Source organism: Solea solea, chromosome 10 (assembly GCF_958295425.1).
Source record: "Solea solea chromosome 10, fSolSol10.1, whole genome shotgun sequence".
Classification (NCBI taxonomy): Eukaryota; Metazoa; Chordata; class Actinopteri; order Pleuronectiformes; family Soleidae; genus Solea; species Solea solea.
This window is the reverse complement of record NC_081143.1, coordinates 15,200,467-15,217,477: the sequence shown is the minus strand read 5'-3', so window position 1 is coordinate 15,217,477 and position 17,011 is coordinate 15,200,467. Positions and strand designations below refer to the sequence as shown.

At 41.5% G+C, this 17,011-nt stretch overlaps 1 protein-coding gene across 2 annotated transcripts; it reads right to left on the bottom strand.

Moving 5' to 3' along the window:
* Positions 1-3,992: 3,992 nt before the first annotated feature.
* Positions 3,993-14,947, bottom strand: crmp1 (collapsin response mediator protein 1). 2 transcript variants are annotated; one of them, XM_058641542.1, is made up of 14 exons: positions 14,330-14,947; positions 12,845-12,933; positions 12,453-12,637; positions 11,517-11,681; positions 11,002-11,063; positions 10,666-10,746; positions 9,900-9,968; positions 9,684-9,804; positions 9,431-9,587; positions 6,970-7,111; positions 6,721-6,891; positions 5,632-5,811; positions 5,337-5,496; positions 3,993-5,212 (listed from the first exon to the last, which is right to left on the bottom strand). In XM_058641542.1, the coding sequence occupies exons 1-14, from the start codon at positions 14,678-14,680 to the stop codon at positions 5,121-5,123; spliced, it is 2,025 nt and encodes a 674-aa protein (XP_058497525.1). In that variant the 5' UTR covers positions 14,681-14,947; the 3' UTR covers positions 3,993-5,120. The 2 variants fall into 2 exon arrangements, with proteins under 2 accessions (XP_058497525.1, XP_058497526.1); XM_058641543.1 differs by lacking the exon at positions 14,330-14,947 and adding an exon at positions 13,667-13,783.
* Between the last annotated feature and the right edge of the window lie 2,064 nt (positions 14,948-17,011).

Here is a 17,011-nt window from a genome sequence, read left to right as displayed (position 1 = left end):
GAAAATGAAAGAAAAGGAAGTCCAGGTATTTGAACTCTTAATAAAAGTCCAGGGACTTTGCATTATTCTTTGTTTACTAGACTTGTTTCTGGTTGGTCACATTCCACATCACAAGATACATTACACAAGTATAATCTTTAAAAACTGATTTCATAAAGACCGGGGAGATGCCAGATGAGGTCAAACTGAGAATGTTAACCTCCTCACACACTGTCGAGTGTATCAAAAGGTCTTAAGAGTTGTCAAATGCTTTGAGGTGTTGAAGACGATTCTCCGTTTCTGAGCGTAAGCAAATGAATTGAAATGCCTTTGAATCGCCTTTACACGCAGAGGCAGAAAACCTGGGGCTCTCAAAGTGAAAAGGGGTAATCGTGTAATATGTTGATGTCCAGTAAGCTGACATCTATAGCCGAGTGCTGCAATCCTTCCAGCACCATAGAAGCATTCAGCACCAGAACAGCATGAGCATAAAGCATTGCAGATGTGCAGATCAATTCTGTCAGAGTGCATTGTTCTGCTCAGGAATAGCCTCGCAGCAGAGCTGTAAACATCCCTCTTCACTGCTATGCCAGACAGTTGATGTGAGATTTGATCCTCCCTGTGTTCCTCTGTAGGCTGTCACTTATGTCTTTCCATCTTTTTATGGACACATCAGCCTGAACGTATAAAAAAGCATTCTGGGTAGAATAGCAGGAATGAACACATACATCACAGTTTCATATGGAAGCATACTGTACGCTTCAGCATTTGTGTGCATCAGCCATCAACAATACAATAAAAGGAATCTTTAAAGGCCCAGTGTGTAGGAAAAGGAGCATAAGTGCCAGGGCCATGACCAGGTTTTGGTCTCTTTAAGGACTCCTGCTCCTGAGAAGGTCAGTGTTTGACATCTGGACTGCTTTCATAAACCCCCACCATGCTAAAGTGAGCAGTGTTCATTTCACTTGCACATACACATGTGCAGCATTTGATATTATTATAAGAACATTTGATTGTTTAAAATCTCCTTCAGAACAACATGCATGAATGTGTTCTTGAACTGTCATGTCACTCGCTTTTACACTGCCTAGTATTCTTTTAAAGTTAGTTGTGGCACAGAAATCAACATTTGAGCTGGACATTTCACTCTTTCTCCTTACCAGAATGGCTCATACGTAGATGTTGCTGTGTATAAAACTGGTTTTGTTTTAAGGATGATTATACATTTATATAAACTGAGTTATGGGAAGTATAGCCAGTATTTACCAATAAAACCCTTGTCATAATGAGGGAGAACCTCATCTCTGAGGAACCGGTTAGGGGTTAGACTTGAATTGTGGATAGGTTAATGTTAGGGTTAAGGCATTCATTTGTTACGGTTAAAGTTAGGGATAATGCTTTGTTCAGGCTGACAAAATGATAGGAAGTCAATGTAGTTTCAAAAGAATTGCTGCAGAATGGCTGTGTGTGCGTGGGTGAGTGAGTGAGGGAGACTGATGACCTGCAGGTGGTGATGTGTGTGTGTGTGTGTGTGTGTGTGTGTGTTTCTGTCTCTAGTGATTGCAGGGGTGTGTTTCATCTGCTGATTGGCCGTTAGTTGACACCTCCTGGTTTCTAAAAGCCCAGACCGACAAATACACTCTCTCCTGTTGTTTTTCCAAATTAGCGCTCAGCCCTGGCTGTTGTGCTTGAATCTACTGAATCATTGACAGCTCGGAGCTGGAGTTATGACAGTGGTGATGTGTGAGCAGCTATTTGGTAGCTCAAGGGTGTAATTTCAAAAACACACATTTGTAAATTATGATGCACTCTAAACATGGTAGATGTGTTGTTTTAGTAGTAGGTTGAAAAGTCAATTGCTACTGCAGTGTTTTGTTTTGTTTTCTTTTGTTTTGGCATCTGGTGGAAAATCTATGCCAAATCAGCATTGCAGATAGGTCTGCTGTGGAGACTGCAATCAGATGCAGCCAAAAGAAAGAGCTTTGTTTTGATATGGAGTGTTAAGAAATTGGCAGCAAATGTATTGGTCTATCTTGGCTTTAACCTTGATGCTTACTTGGAAAGTTAAAAACTACTCCGCTGACTTAACATTGACTTTCACTCCCCAAGAGTGAAGAGTTTCCCCACCCAAGGAAAAGTCTTTGGTGCAGCTATGTCTGCTTTCAGAGCAGGTTTGGTCTTGTACCAGAGCTCAACGTAGACACCAACTGGACAAAAGTGGGTGTTACAACCAAATTGCTCACATCGTGTGTGTGTGTCAGGTTTCTCTGTTAAGTAATTTTTTTTGCATCTGAGCTTCATTGATTTCTTCCTGGCCCGCGGCTGCTTTGTATTGCACATATTTTTATTTCTTCTTGTTTAGTGTGAATATTTGTACCAGTAGGAAGTATAGAAAGATTATATAATGGCATCAGTGCTAGTGTTTAGATACATTAAAATAAAATAAAAATAATTGTGTTGAAGATATAATTATATACTTGCATGTGCAATGTGAAACACCTTTGACATTACAATCAAATACAACACACAAATGCTAATTTATTTAATTTATCACACAGTTGTGCTGAATTATTACCCTATTGGTGAGGTTTTATTTGATCGGATCTGCTTTCAGAGGAGAGCTGTAGCATATTTTGTTGTTTTTGGGTTTGCACAGTGACTGGATCGAGCTCAGATATGCACAGCAGGGATCAGAGGGACTGTCAGTGTTAGAACTGCACAGCTGGCTCACTAACTGTCTCCCTGAATGCAGTTCATTCCCTGTTATTCAGCAGCCTGTACCCTTTCAAGGGATTGGAAGCCTCTGTTTTGTTATGGCACCTTTTCAAGTCTTTACACACACACAGAGCAACAGAGAGAGAGAGAGAGAGACTGTTTCCAGTTTGTGTGATTTTTATGACCTACTGCGCGAAATGGAGAACTTGCATAATTTCACTCTTGCAAACTCAATATTACATCCCTTTGGTTTGCTCCCAGAGCAGATGGCAGCGGCAACATACGGGTCTCTGTTTGTGATGTTGTTTGGAATCAGTTCAACTTCAGCAAAGCCAAAAAATGTTCAATTTATATGCAGTGTGTAGGTTATAAATAAAATATATATGAAGGTATTTGGCTCAAAGAGGTTCCGGCGCGATCACAAATACCGTTTGTGTTGTTACTATGTCGCTTTGCATTTTTATTTTTCTATCATTGTATGACCTGCCCCCATGAGAAACATTACAAGGACTTTTAACTTTTTGAACTTGTTTCCTTTTATATGTATTATATTTCTGTTTGTTTTTTTCCATCTTCGTGACAGTCTGTTCTGTCTGTCACCCGTGTCCAATTATTTGTTGCATCCATTGTGTATTTATTTCTCCCAGTCCTCTTTCAGTGTGAACTATCTTGACCTGTATCTCTGTTTTTGTTTGTGTCGTTTCTCCTTTGCACCAGTGCCTGCTTGGATTTATTTCAGCTGGTTTTCTATTACAGTATCTCATCTGCAAATAAGCAGTAACTATGTACTGAAAACCTTTTGATAAAACAACATTGATGATCGTAGCGATTTGGAACGTTGCTCAGTGGAAACTGGTAAAATGTGTGATCAAGTATTATGGGTGGAATATCTAGACATATACAATATTTATTTTCAAACCTGGTCTATATATATACAGTATACATACATATACATACAGTGTATTTAATTTTTCTTCAAATTTATTGAAGAATTATTTTCTATTTGATAATGAAAATAAAATGACAAAACTATTTTGAATAAACTCAAGAGTCTGAAAAACAGTGTCAATACACCAGAACAAAGGTGGAAGTTAGCAAGTTAGCCTTTTAATGCTTAATTTTCAGATGAATTTCAGTGAAGAAATTAATTTCTGCCTCCTCCATCTTAATTCCTTTTTTAATTGCACAAAATGCTTAAGAATATCGTCAGAAACCCATGTGACGAATCCATATTTTCTCTTCTTTTTCTTTTTTCTTGTTTTCCGAGGCTTCAAACTGGCTAAATTAATCAACAACTGTTTGTTTTTACAACAGTCTTACAAGTCTTTATTGATCGCAAGTGGTTCCATTGGAGACAACAACAGCACAAACAGTAGAAACACTAAGTGTACAAGAAAACATTCAGAATTCATATGATAAAAGAGGAAATGGCATTTAAAAAAAAAAGAGTGAAGTCTGTGGTGATGAGAGCGAGAGCCCTTTTACAGCAGTGAGTTCATGTCATTACAGAAAAATCTATACCTGGCAAGAGAGATTTGCTGAAACTGAGCACACACAGTTATAACATCTTCAATGTGAAACACTATAGGACATGTACAGAAATGGAGATTTCATCTAGCTGTCAATGTGTGTTTATTTGAACTGCTTGTCTACCTTACACATGACAGGAGCATATTGCACATATCAACTGGTGAAGTGGAAGTTGCATTGCAGTTGATATATTTATTCTCAAGCAAATGTTTAACAAAATATGAATACTGTACAGTTGTGCTGTTAATTACAAATGTGCCATTAGTAACATATTTAGAGTGTTTGTCCATAGAAACACTTAGTGCAAACTCCAATGATGTGTCCATGCAATATGAAGCCGAATCTGATCTGGTCACAATGAGAAAATAGAATTATTTCCAAGATGTTAAAAACCAGATAAAGGAGAGAAGTGTTGTTTTCCTCAGCTGTCAGGAGCACCATGTCTGAGCAGACCTACACAATAAGTCACGTGATTTGAGGAAGACTGTGGAGGACGTCATGCTCACAAGAAAGGAGACGTGAAGACATGATACTGGGGTCACATTTAAGTGCATGGCAGGGGTCCGACACCAGATCTGTGTGAGTGTGTGTGTGTGTGTGTGAGAGAGTGTCCCAATTTTTTGGTAACTATTTAGTTGATTGTAACGTTAGCTCTCGTTTTACATTTTTTAGCATTAACCTACTTCTTGTCACTGAACACAGGTTCAAGGCAAACTGATAAAACCTTAAGAGTCTAAAGGGAGAGTGTCACCATTATTCAAAGAAAAACAAAGGTATTTTTTTCATACTCTCAGTCATACATGCACACACACACACACACACACACACACACACACACACGTGCAAGCTCAGAAAGGTGAAACCCCCCACAACCCTCTTTGTGCACAGTCAAGTGTTCATCCAAGGCTGGTGATGTTAGAGCGACCACCAGGGGGTGCCACAATGCGGTGACCAGACCTACGTGGAACATTATCATCAGCCTGTGCCCCTGAAAGTATGAGACAAGATTCAGTATTAGATTTACTAAGTGCAAATCAATCTGGCCAACAAAAGGGCACAGGGATCTTTAAGTTCTATCTGACTGGACTACAAAATATACACATTTGTGTTACCTGACAGGCTGAAGTTGGACTGGTGTAGATTCCGTATTGGGGGTGGTTGGTTAGAGGTGGGTGAAGTTCTGGCTGATGGAGAAGGAGTAATATATTTGGGTGTACAGGCGACATCATGAACGGGGCCGTCATACATCCCACGGGTAACACCCTGCTTCCCCTTCACCAGGATGGAAAACATGCAGAGACACAAACACAAAACACTCCCATTAGGCCTTTAACACCCTCATTCATGTTACATTTGATATTACATTGTTCTTCTTTAAAAAAAAAAAAATGAATCCATGCTCTGTACCTGGTTCCTGAACTTAACACGTTGGTAGGCAAAGTCTGGAAAAGGCTTGCGGGGGATAAAACGCCCGGTGCCTGGATGAGCCTGCAGATTACCGTCCTCATAAACAACTCGACCTTGACTCAGCACCAGTGCTGGACCGCCACAACACTCCAGACCCTCAAAGATATTATATTCTGAAGCCTGTGTGAACGCAGATAAAACATACAAGACAGAGACGGTGGAAAGAAAGGGAATTAAGCACGGAGACAGATAAATCCAAATTGAACAGAGACACCCTTCACTGTCGAGATGCACTGAGCTATTTGGGAAGGCATTGTATCACAGTATCAGATCTTAAGCCATGCAGTAAAATACAGCGGCTGAGAAGATGGGGGTGAATAAGTGAGCAGCTTGTGTAGAAGGGGCAACGGTGTCAGTACAGGGGGATGGTAGAAAGATGTACCAGAGAATGGGTGTGGGGTGAAAGGGATTATATCCTAAAGCCAGCAGCAGTCTGGATTAGAACTTTTGACAGTAGCAGAGCAGACTGAATACATTAACCACTGTATAATATCTCCACTGTATTGTATAAAGTTGCTTGAGGCAAATTTGCCCCACTGAGGCCTGACTCTATATATATGTAACATTTAGCTTATACTGTATTTAAAGGGTCAGTTCATCTTGCAAAATGTAGATAGTTTTACTTTTATGTATCCAGGTTTTTAGTAACGTTAAAACAGGCCAATAATCCCAATAATCCATCCATCTTCAGTGAGTGAGAACTATTACTTTCTACTGAGGATATACAATTCTCGTTCAATGTATATTTACATTCAATTGTGCAATGTTATAAATTGGCGACATTTTCTGATTAAAAAGAAAAGCACAGTCAATAATCTTTTAGCATTTGGATGAAACTGCCCTTTACCAAGAAAAATGGTATTACCTTGTCAATGGCATCTCAGCTTCCTTTACATATAAATCCTTATAAACTGATTTTCAATATAATGTAATGCATCCACAGCAAGTAGGATACAGATTTCTCTTCACCTCCTCTGAGATTTCATGTTCTGCTGTACATGCCCTACAGAGGTTTCTGTTTGTGCTCACCGACTGCTGGAGTTTGGCTGAGATGGTTTTGACACTGTCGGGATCCCAGATGACGATGTCAGCGTCAGAGCCCACCGCTATCCTGCCCTTACGAGGGTACAGATTGAAGATTTTAGCAGCGTTGGTAGACGTGACTGCCACAAACTGGTTCTCATCCATCTTCCCCATAGCCTGAGAGACAAATGCATATGTTCAAAATCTCACTGCACTTACTACTACTACACACACACACACATGCTCAGTGCTCACCACGGACTTGTCCCAGACAATACTCATTCTCTCCTCCACTCCGTTGGTTCCCTCTGGGATGAAGGTGAAGTCGTCTTTACCAATGGCTTTCTGGGAAGTGCTGTAGGCACAGTGAGCACTGCCGACTACCTGGAGGTCCCCACTGTGTTAACGCCAAAACATGACACAAAATTTACAACAACAACAACATTTACAACAGGGTAAATGTAACCTTTGTCAAAGCCTGAGCAGTTTTGCATCACCTGCATTAGCACAATGTGGGGGGGGGGGATAGGTCACATATTCATGTTTTTTTACGTCTTATGTGTCGTTGAGTCAAAGATTCATTTTATAACGCATTTTTAGTAGTGATATAAAGTAGCAATTATTGTGCAGAAGTCACAAAATAGAGCGTTGTTCTCTTCTTTTGGTTCATAAAAACGAGCCAAGTGAACTTTGGACTGTGATGCATTTCCAAATTTCACAAATTGAATCCGATTTTAACCGTTTTTTTTCATCAGATTGTCTATATGTTGTGCTGAAAAAAAGGATATACAAAGCACATTCTTATACCCTCTGTATATACTGTACATGTAAACCAAAGCCAAAGTGCTCTGTGTTCTCAGGGTTAAGTCATCAGATGTTGTTTTTCCCAAAAATTTAGACATTTCTTCCAAAGCTAAAGCACAATTCAGTTAAAGACAAACTTCATAGTCAACCAATAATGCTAAACAAACACACAGCAGATATGCATTTCTACAGTTAGCCACTAGGGGCCCTCAGTGAGCATTTGAGTATAAGTTCAAGTCATATCGTGACCTGGGGCAGTAAAAAAAGGGTAGAATGGTGCATCACAGCTGCAGCACCAGTTCCTTAAGGCCTAAGTTATTAACTATACCATATACCATACAAACATACACTATATCATTAAAAATAATGTATTATTAACACATTTACTAACTTCACAGTACACAAGAGGATGAATTTAACTGACTTATTATCACATTCTTTTCATCTAAGGCCTTTTACTTATTTTGTTTTAATAACATTGATTGATAGTGAGCTGAGGGAACATTGGGCTCATTTAAAATACCAACAGATTGCTCATAAAATAAAGGGGCCACATGTGCTGCACTTGTGTTTACAAGACGCACATAAAAAATACATCCCATCTTTTCAGCGGGAACTGAAAGGCAGAACAGTAACATCACACATCACTACCATGACAGCACAGACCCGCCTTGAGAAGCTGTAGTTGCAGACAAAGAGTTGAGGAGCAGGGAGGAGTGAGGGGAAGACGCAGGGAGGTACTTGGTATCCAAGGAAACAGATGATGAAGTATTCTAGTTCCTGTGCTATTTATGGAATCGGGGACATTTGAAGTTTTTTCTGTGCATTTTGTACATGTGTTAACATTTGTGCAAGGTGACAAATGAGCTGGATTTGATCCGGGGCGTGAGAGGTTTGCTCTCTATGACACTAATACATTCTGACGTAAAGGTATCACGTCTTTAATATCACATGCTCTTTTAGCCATTATGAAGTCTCTGTCAACTCCCTCGTACTGTCTTCTCCTCATACTTAAAGCTTCATCTTGACTTCATCTGTAAAGCCGTTGTGACTTTGTTTCTGCAGCAGCGGTTTGTGGCATGAATAACAAACAGGTGTATAGGGACAAACAGAGAGTTAAGTCACTGTGGGTGTCTAGTTTGGTGTCATGCAGCTCATTTGCATTTCACTTTGTGCAGAGGTTATAGCTAAATTAAGCCCTTTGTCTGTCCTCACTTTGCATTAATGGATAAACTTTCTCATGTTTATAAAACAGCCTGTAGGCTACATGATGCTGTTGCCTTCCTATCATCTCAAACCAGTCGGATCATTCTCCTCAGACCTCTGGAATCAACACGGCATTTCCGCCCAGAGAACGACCACATATGTGCATATTTGATCTTTTTCTGGACCTGTTTTGTCTGTAAACCCTAGAAATGCCTGTCTGTACAAATCCCTCTGAAATGTGATGTCTGAAATACTCAGGAATCACCTTTCTTGGACTTTGTTTTGAAACCAATCAATATTCATTCCTGTGCTAATTCATCATTTCCTATCAAGCTCTTTCCTGACAAAAGACCTGTTGCCAATTTACCTCTGTGTATTTAAGCTCCTCTGCCACAGCCTCTCTCTGCCAAACTGTCTTTGTTACAGCGTACATTGCTCTATTTTCACTCATGTGCTTTCTTGTTTTGACCCTGTTTATGCTCCCTGGTTTTGTGGAACTAGCCTTGGCCGTGTATGCTACTACTGCAATAAAGTGATTCTGAACCTTTGTCCCTGTGTCTCTGGCCTTGTCATCTTGACCATGTTTACATACCTCAATACATTGATGCAATGTGATGAGCTGATTAGATATTTGCACTAACAAAAACAGTTGTACCTGAAATTGTGACTTATTGAGTGAATTTTGCAGAAAAGGTTTGGGACATACCAAGAGAGCAGTGTGTGGAGATGGTCCGGAGTTGTGGGATCGGGACTCAAGGGTGGAGACGTCACATATGCGGCCGCTTTAGCCCAGTTCTTGCTCCAGTATTGGGAGCCGTCAGCGGCCAGGCTGGCTGAAATTGGCTCCCCAAAAACTAGAGAACCTGGAGAGAAAGATGGGGCAATGATGATTAATGATTTATGTCAATAAACAGCGGAAGAGTTGTTAAAGTCAAATCAGATGAACGTAAGAGGCTGACCTTTCCTGCGGGCCTGGGTGATGATGTCGGCGGCACTCTTGCTCATCACCTTGGTAATGTAAACAGGACAGTTCACACGGTTGCTAAGAGTGATGGCACGAAACACCGCCTCCGCCTCCAGCTGCATGGACAGAAAATAAAGAACAGGAAGTGGAGTGAAAAAGTGGTGAAGCCTGCACAGTAACAAATGGTTACTTGGATCGTTGTGAGACTCACCTCTTCAGGACGACTCAGAGGATGGCCTTCAGGTCCAGTGATTCCCATTCCAAGTATTTTTCTCTGTTCCTAAGATGCAACAACACTTTCTTCAGTATCGTCACACATGCTACAGCAACTGTCAGAATTACCAGCATTGCATACAAGTTATGTCTTAGCCACCTCTTAGTTCCTTTGCTGGTATCTTGGAACTGTAAACCTAAAATATCCTGGCCTGTCATATGATAAGAGAAAGACAAGGGTTCTGTCAGCAGCAAAGTGATATTAAGACAAAAAACCAACCCCCCGCCGCCTTCTTTCTCATACTGTACATGTACTGTTTATTATTATAATCATCATCAGAGCTCCCATTATCGTTCACTTCACTCATTCATCTTCATACATTGCATTATTCACCACAAGTTTCCCCTTAATCAGAGCCATCATCTCCATGATTATGACTACCATTATTCATCATTGCTGTCCTTATTATCAGCACCTTTTAGGCACACCATCTTTATCACCATTACTGTCATTATTATTAGTATGATAACAGCCCACAGTGATGGTGGCTAAAAATAAACCTGTCACCCTCAGCAGCAGCAGCAAGATAAATCCTCTCTCTCTCTTTCTAGAGAGAGAGCTGGAGAGTTATTCAACTAGATCATTTTTCAAGTGCAGCGAAGAAAGGTAGAAGACGGGTCATGTACACGAGCTGACTAAAGGTTGTGACCGTGTTGCGAAGGCTTATTGTTCACCCCTCAGGAAGAGGTTACGCAGCACTTACCTGTGCAATCAGATCTCCATTTTCGGCATGAACTAACACCACAGCACCCAGCTGCTTCAGAAAGGAGAAAGCCTTGTAGAGCTGAGAGAGGGAGGAATCCAGAGAATGAAATCCACTGATTTACATGTGGAAATACAGTAAGTGCAGGATTAGCGGTTAGTATAAGTGATAATTAAAGCTGCTCACTCCTGATTGGCTAAAGTAATGTAGGATGGACTTGACTAGATTTACCGTCAGAATGAGAGAAGCATTTCACTGAACAAACCTCTCTGAATCAAAATATAGAGACACATATTTCAACTAAAGTGTTTCTACTAATAGCACTTAAGCACATACCTGAGAATCTGACATCTGGTACAAATCCTTGTAGGCCATGTACACCTGGAAGGAGTTGATACCTGACAAGAATGAAAGCAAAGTATGTGTTTATGTCTGGAAATAAATGAATGGAGTGCAAGGTAAAGCATAAAGCTACAAAACCGCGCTTGTCGTACAAGACGTGCAGCACAAATCTGAGCCAAGAATTACAACGGTCCTTTGTTTCTAAAGGAAATTGGTCAGACAAAAAGCTGCCTTGGCTCTGGTACTACATCATCTTACAGCAACCCCAAGCAAAGTGTTTTGGGTTTTTTTTTTTACTTAACACAGATTACAAGCAAAATTGATACACTGCCACCCAGACAGCACTGTAATGAGAACAATGGCTTTCCGCTGCGCCTTCATTATAAGCGGATTCAGCACTTGGCCAAATTGTTTCTAAATCTGTCCCAATTGTTCTTGTGAAATGAGTCCAGAATGGACTTCAACGTGGAATTAAAGCAGAGACAGCAATAAAATAAAAACTCATGTACCTTTCTCTTCCACCAGCAGCTCCAACTCATGTTTGACAGTCTCATTCCACTCGGGAATGTCTACGTGCAGTGAGTAGTCACAGCAAGCCTTTTTATCTGCAGCCTCCTGCCACTGTTCGAACACCTCCATCAGGCTGTCGCCCGGCTGGGGGGTCACATGGTCAACTGAGAGGCAAGAGGCATCGAGGGTTACGCTTGAAAGAGTCTAACCTTGATTGATTTGATTGACTGATTCTTTTTAATTATGGTGTTATGCACAGAAAATATATCCAGCCCAAACATTATGTTATACTGATAAACCTTCCATTCAATTCTGTCATCATCAGTACTCAGGAACATTTCTGAATTTTGAGAAGACAGTTCATTCAATAACCGTGTGTATAATTCCTCATAATCCAGAAGAAAGTCTGACTCATTCTCAATTAAATCCCATATCTCCATTCATTGTACCTGTTTTATCCTCCACATGAGGGAGCCAATCCCAGCTGACACTGGGCAAAACGTGGGGTTCACCCCGGACATGGTCGACAGAACAACCATTCACTCTCACATTCAAACAAATGGGCAATTAAATTAACTTGCAGCAGCTAAGAAAGAAGGCAAGAACATTTTTAAATTTGCCAACTTTGGGGGGAAGGGGAAGGATTCCTCTTCTTGAAGACTGAAGACATCTGACTTGCTGTATAAGTTTGCTTTAACATAAGATTCAGGAGAGTAATAATGCTTAATTTAAATGTATGTTCATATTTTTGGTTCAAACGTTCTTCAAATCTAGCCTCCATCTGTATTAAAAAATTACTGACTTACTTTGTATCAACATCCTTTAGAATGGCTTCAGTCTCTTTAGTCCCCACAGAATTGTGAAAACAAAGTGATATAGACCGACATCATTTAATCCCAGAATCAATCAGTGCTGCATGTATCCACCCTACTCACTAATCATGGTTGTGCCTCCAGCGAGTGCGGCCTTGGTGCCCTGCAGGAAATCATCAACAGGCTTGATGCCCAGGAAGGGTTTCATCAGACAGGTGTTGACATCTATCCCCCCTGGGATCACCATACGGCCATCAGCCTCGATCACCTTGACTCCCCCCGGAACAACCAGATTCTCCCCCACCTGCCTGCCAAGGAATGGGAGGGCGATGGGGAGTGACACAGCAGGAGAGAGAAGGTGCAGGGATGATAGGAGAAATGTAGAGCAGCAAAATACACGCGTGTGTGTGTGTGTTTGGATGAAAAAAGGTTGATGAGATGGACGTGGGAAACACAAACAGTATATGAGAGAGAAGTTAAGTGATCACTATGTTTGATGCTCCTCGTATACATACTTAATGATCCCATCCTCAATGTAGACATCTGCATAGAGAGACTGGTCTTCATTGACCACCCGTCCTCCTTTGATCAGCATCTTCTCATTCTGCATAAGAGGAGAACAAAAAAATAAGAGGTGTGTTGAGTAATTCATGACCTTATTTCATGACATGTACATGGGGAGAGACTGAGTGAAAATAAACCTGTAACTTCCTGCTCCTTTGCTTACATATTGCTTGTTACTGTTTCCATGTGTCATAATACATCATTTGCATGTATTGTTTTATTTCAGTATTTTATTTCCTTACATTTGTATCATATCACACATGTTTGCATGTTCAAAATTCGAAACGTAGAATCCATTCATTCATGTGCCTTCATGGCAATAGCACTGAAAGTATATGGTGTGTCTTCATGGTGACCAGTGATCATCTATGGCACGAAATGATCCTCAACATTTAAGTGGAGTCGCACTTGCTGTTTTCTGTCAAAACCACGGGATGCTAGATTACATTCGCCTGCCATTGCGATGCTCTGAGTATATCTGCATCTTTGCTCAAATGCAGCTTTAAACCTTTGTGGCATTGCGACTCCTGTTTCGACCGTCTAGTCAACCGGGTTAATGATCTGTGACAGGCGGCGAGATTACACAACACTGTCCAATCCTGAACGAGACGCACAGACACAGACTTACTCTGCTTACCTGCAGGGGAAACAGTAGACATTCAAGACAGTCCTTTTGCCATTGGCTACATTGAGAATTGAATGTAGCCCCCCTGGCAGCAGGGATTTACATGCAATCATCCACAGACATTTGATCGGGCCGCCGCGTCACTCACCGTCAGGTGGGGGATGCCGTTTTTCTCCTCGTAATTGTTCGACATGCTCTCCATTGCTCTGTCTCCGGGTAACAATGACACCGGCACTCAACTACACACGCTTCACACGCCCCTTGTCTTTCTCGAGGTGTGTTGTTTTTGTTGTTTTGTTTTTTTTTGTTCCGTTGCGAGCGAGAGCAATGAACCCGCCTCCGTACGGCTGCGTCACAACGCATGGAACGCGCACAGTGAAAAAGGGACAGCTGATGATCCTGTACGTGCGTGCGTGCGTGCGTGCGCGCTGTCAGAGGCGTGAGGCGACGTTCACGGCACCGCACACACTCGCACAGACAGGGGAGAGAGGCGCTGTCCATTTCAGCACCACAGACTCAACTGCGCGTATGCGCGGAACCAAACCAAACCAAAAGAGGCAGCACTGGAGTAAATCATATATGAAGGAGACGGTTCAATACAACTCCTCATGTGTTGTATAACGCATTAATAAATCGAGTTCTGCTCCTCCCTGAACCCATTTTCTCACAAATGTTAACAGGCAAAGACAAATATAGTTATTTTTCTATACAATATCAATAGCTCCAGAGTGAGTTATAAACTATTTATCGGGGTGACAGAACCAACGTCATTTCAACCAAAACACAAACATACAAAGACAGGGAGTGCTACCTTTCCATCGGGGCTTTCATCCCTCGATGATGTTCTGACCTCAACACCGGTGTTTGCGTCGTCCCCGTCTCTGGGTGAGTTGGTCAGTGTCTCCTCTCGGGCCTCTGTGGGCGTTTGGCCGACGGGTTTACGGGTGTCCAACAGTCTCTCCCTGCTCCCACTCCGCGGTGTGCGGCTCCCTTGCCTCCCTACAGCGTAGTTATCGAAATCTATGGTCTTGCTTTCAAACGCGCCCTCCACGGAGCTGAACATTCCGAAGGATTTGCGCTGGTTCGGGCCGGTGCTGATCGGTCCCGCCAGGTAGACCGGCAGCTCATCCTCCCGGTTCCACTCTCTCCTGCAGTCAGACATTCTGGCTTCAGACAGAGACGATTCCCTCCTGTCTGACAGGATGGAGACAACAGTCTGTCTTGTATCCGGGTCAGAATCTCGCCTCTCGGGTGAGGAGTAGTACTGTTATGCACGGTTGGTGTGAACTGTGAAAAGCAGATTTCTTTGGGCTGCACCAATGAATCCCGCCTCTTAGTGGAATGATGCAGTGCTCCAGTTAAAAACAGTGCTGGTTTGCCTGAACCTACTGCTGAGATTCTGCCCCCGTCTTTGTGTTTGTCTCTCTAACAGTACCACCCATCTCCTTTTCCTTTAAACATGCATGGGGGGCAGTGCAACAGCAAATCACCAGTGGAATAAAAACCCTTGCCATTTTCTAACCTGTCTCTGCGCTCTCATTTGCTCTCCTTCTCCCTTGTCCCGCATATTTCCATGTCTTATTTTTACACTTTTGGTTTTATTGTGTAGGCTTAGTCTGTTTTACCTTAACTATTTTATTGTTGTATTGTTTGTTCTTTTGTTGTGCCATTCATGTTTGCATGTGTACTGGACTTAATTTGTTGGTTCTCCCTTTCCTCATATTTTAACGGACTTGTTGTATTGTTTGATTGCTGGTTTGTTGTCTCCCTGTCTCATCTCTCCACCTTACTCATTTTCTTCCTTTTCCCTCTGACCCATATTTCCATTTCACCCCAACCATGGCTGCACATCTTTGACTCTGGTTCTGCCACAGATTTTTTCCTGGTAAAAAGTTTTGTTTTGACTCTACTGATGCCCAGGTCTTGCTCATTGTGGGATCTGTTGGACTTCTTTCTCTTTTTTTTGCCTTACCAAACAACACACCTTGAAATATTTGATCGAGCTTGATTGGACACATTTGTCATATAAGTGCTATATAAATAGGATTTAATTATTAACCCTTCCCAAACTTAAGAATGTCAGGACCATTCTAAATTCTAAAAATCTCTCAGGTCCTCCAAAACCATGAATAATAACTATACAAATCCAGTAAGTCTCCATAATCATTCATTTGCATTATAACAACTTGTTGAATTATTGACATGTAATGATTATTTGAAGCTTTACATGACTGAAAATAAAAACAAACAACTTTCACCTCTCACGGCCCATGATCTGTAGTACACCCACCATGGTGCCATGGCTCACGCTTAGGTGATCAGTACGGCATTTCGCGTCACAGGACCCGGAGACAGTAGCAGCTAAATTGACTTTTTGTGTCGTCACTTTTCATCCCTGCTGTTAACATGTCTGCCTCTTGGCTCAGGTAAAGTTCCAGTCAGCACCAGGTGCTTTTATCGCCACTGGCCCAAAACCAGTGGTCTGTGAGTGTTCATGGGATTATTGGTGTTTGTTCCAGGCAGCAGCACCGTCGCTCTCCTGGCCCATGGGCAGAGAAGGTCTACTGAAAACCTTACACATGCACTTTAAAATATGATAACCTATTAATTGATTATGTTCAGAAAGGAAGAGGTAATGCAGGAGACATACCATTATACACAAGGGCATCCACACATAAACATATGTTATAACAGAATAATAATTGGCATTGTTAGCCAGGTAAACTTAAGATTCTGGGTTTAACCACCATGGAATTGGCAAGAGCAATAACATTATTGTTTACCTTCAAATCCCAACTCAAAACTCACTTATACAGACTAGTCTACCCCTCATGACCATCCCAACACTACAACCTCAGCCATCTTTTTTTCTGTATTCTGCCTTTTAAACTCTGGTACTCATTTTTAAACTCCATTGTGTTGAATGTGTCAGTATCTCTGAACTATTCAGACCAAACCATCAGGCAAACAACAACCATGTCACATTCAAAGCCAGTTAAACCACATTTCCTACCAAATCTAATGCTAAGTTAGAATTTGAGCAGGTCATCTTGACCATGGCTGCTGTCATGTGAGATAATTGGCCCTTTGTGCAGCAACCATTTTGACTTGTTTTAGCAGGAAAAGCACAGGCGTGACTGGCTTTGTTCAGTTCCTGTAAGTCAGGACTGTGTGAGTCAACCAGCGCACACCTTGAAACTTTAGAAGCTAAATGGAACCTAGCCATCATCAGTTTGATTATTTGCACCTGTGATTTCCCATTGCATTAACAAGCAGTTGAACAGGTGTATCTGATTAAGTGGAAGGTGAGTGTATAATAACTTATGCAGGCCTATCACATACAGCACAAGCTATTTTTATAATTCTTCATATTAAGGTTTAAGGATTTAAGGTGAATTGTAACCCTAGACTTTGGTAAATAGGGTAACTTAACACATTAAGACCAAGAGATGCAAGAAATAATTTAGCATTTTGGTTTGAAAAAGGTTTACAA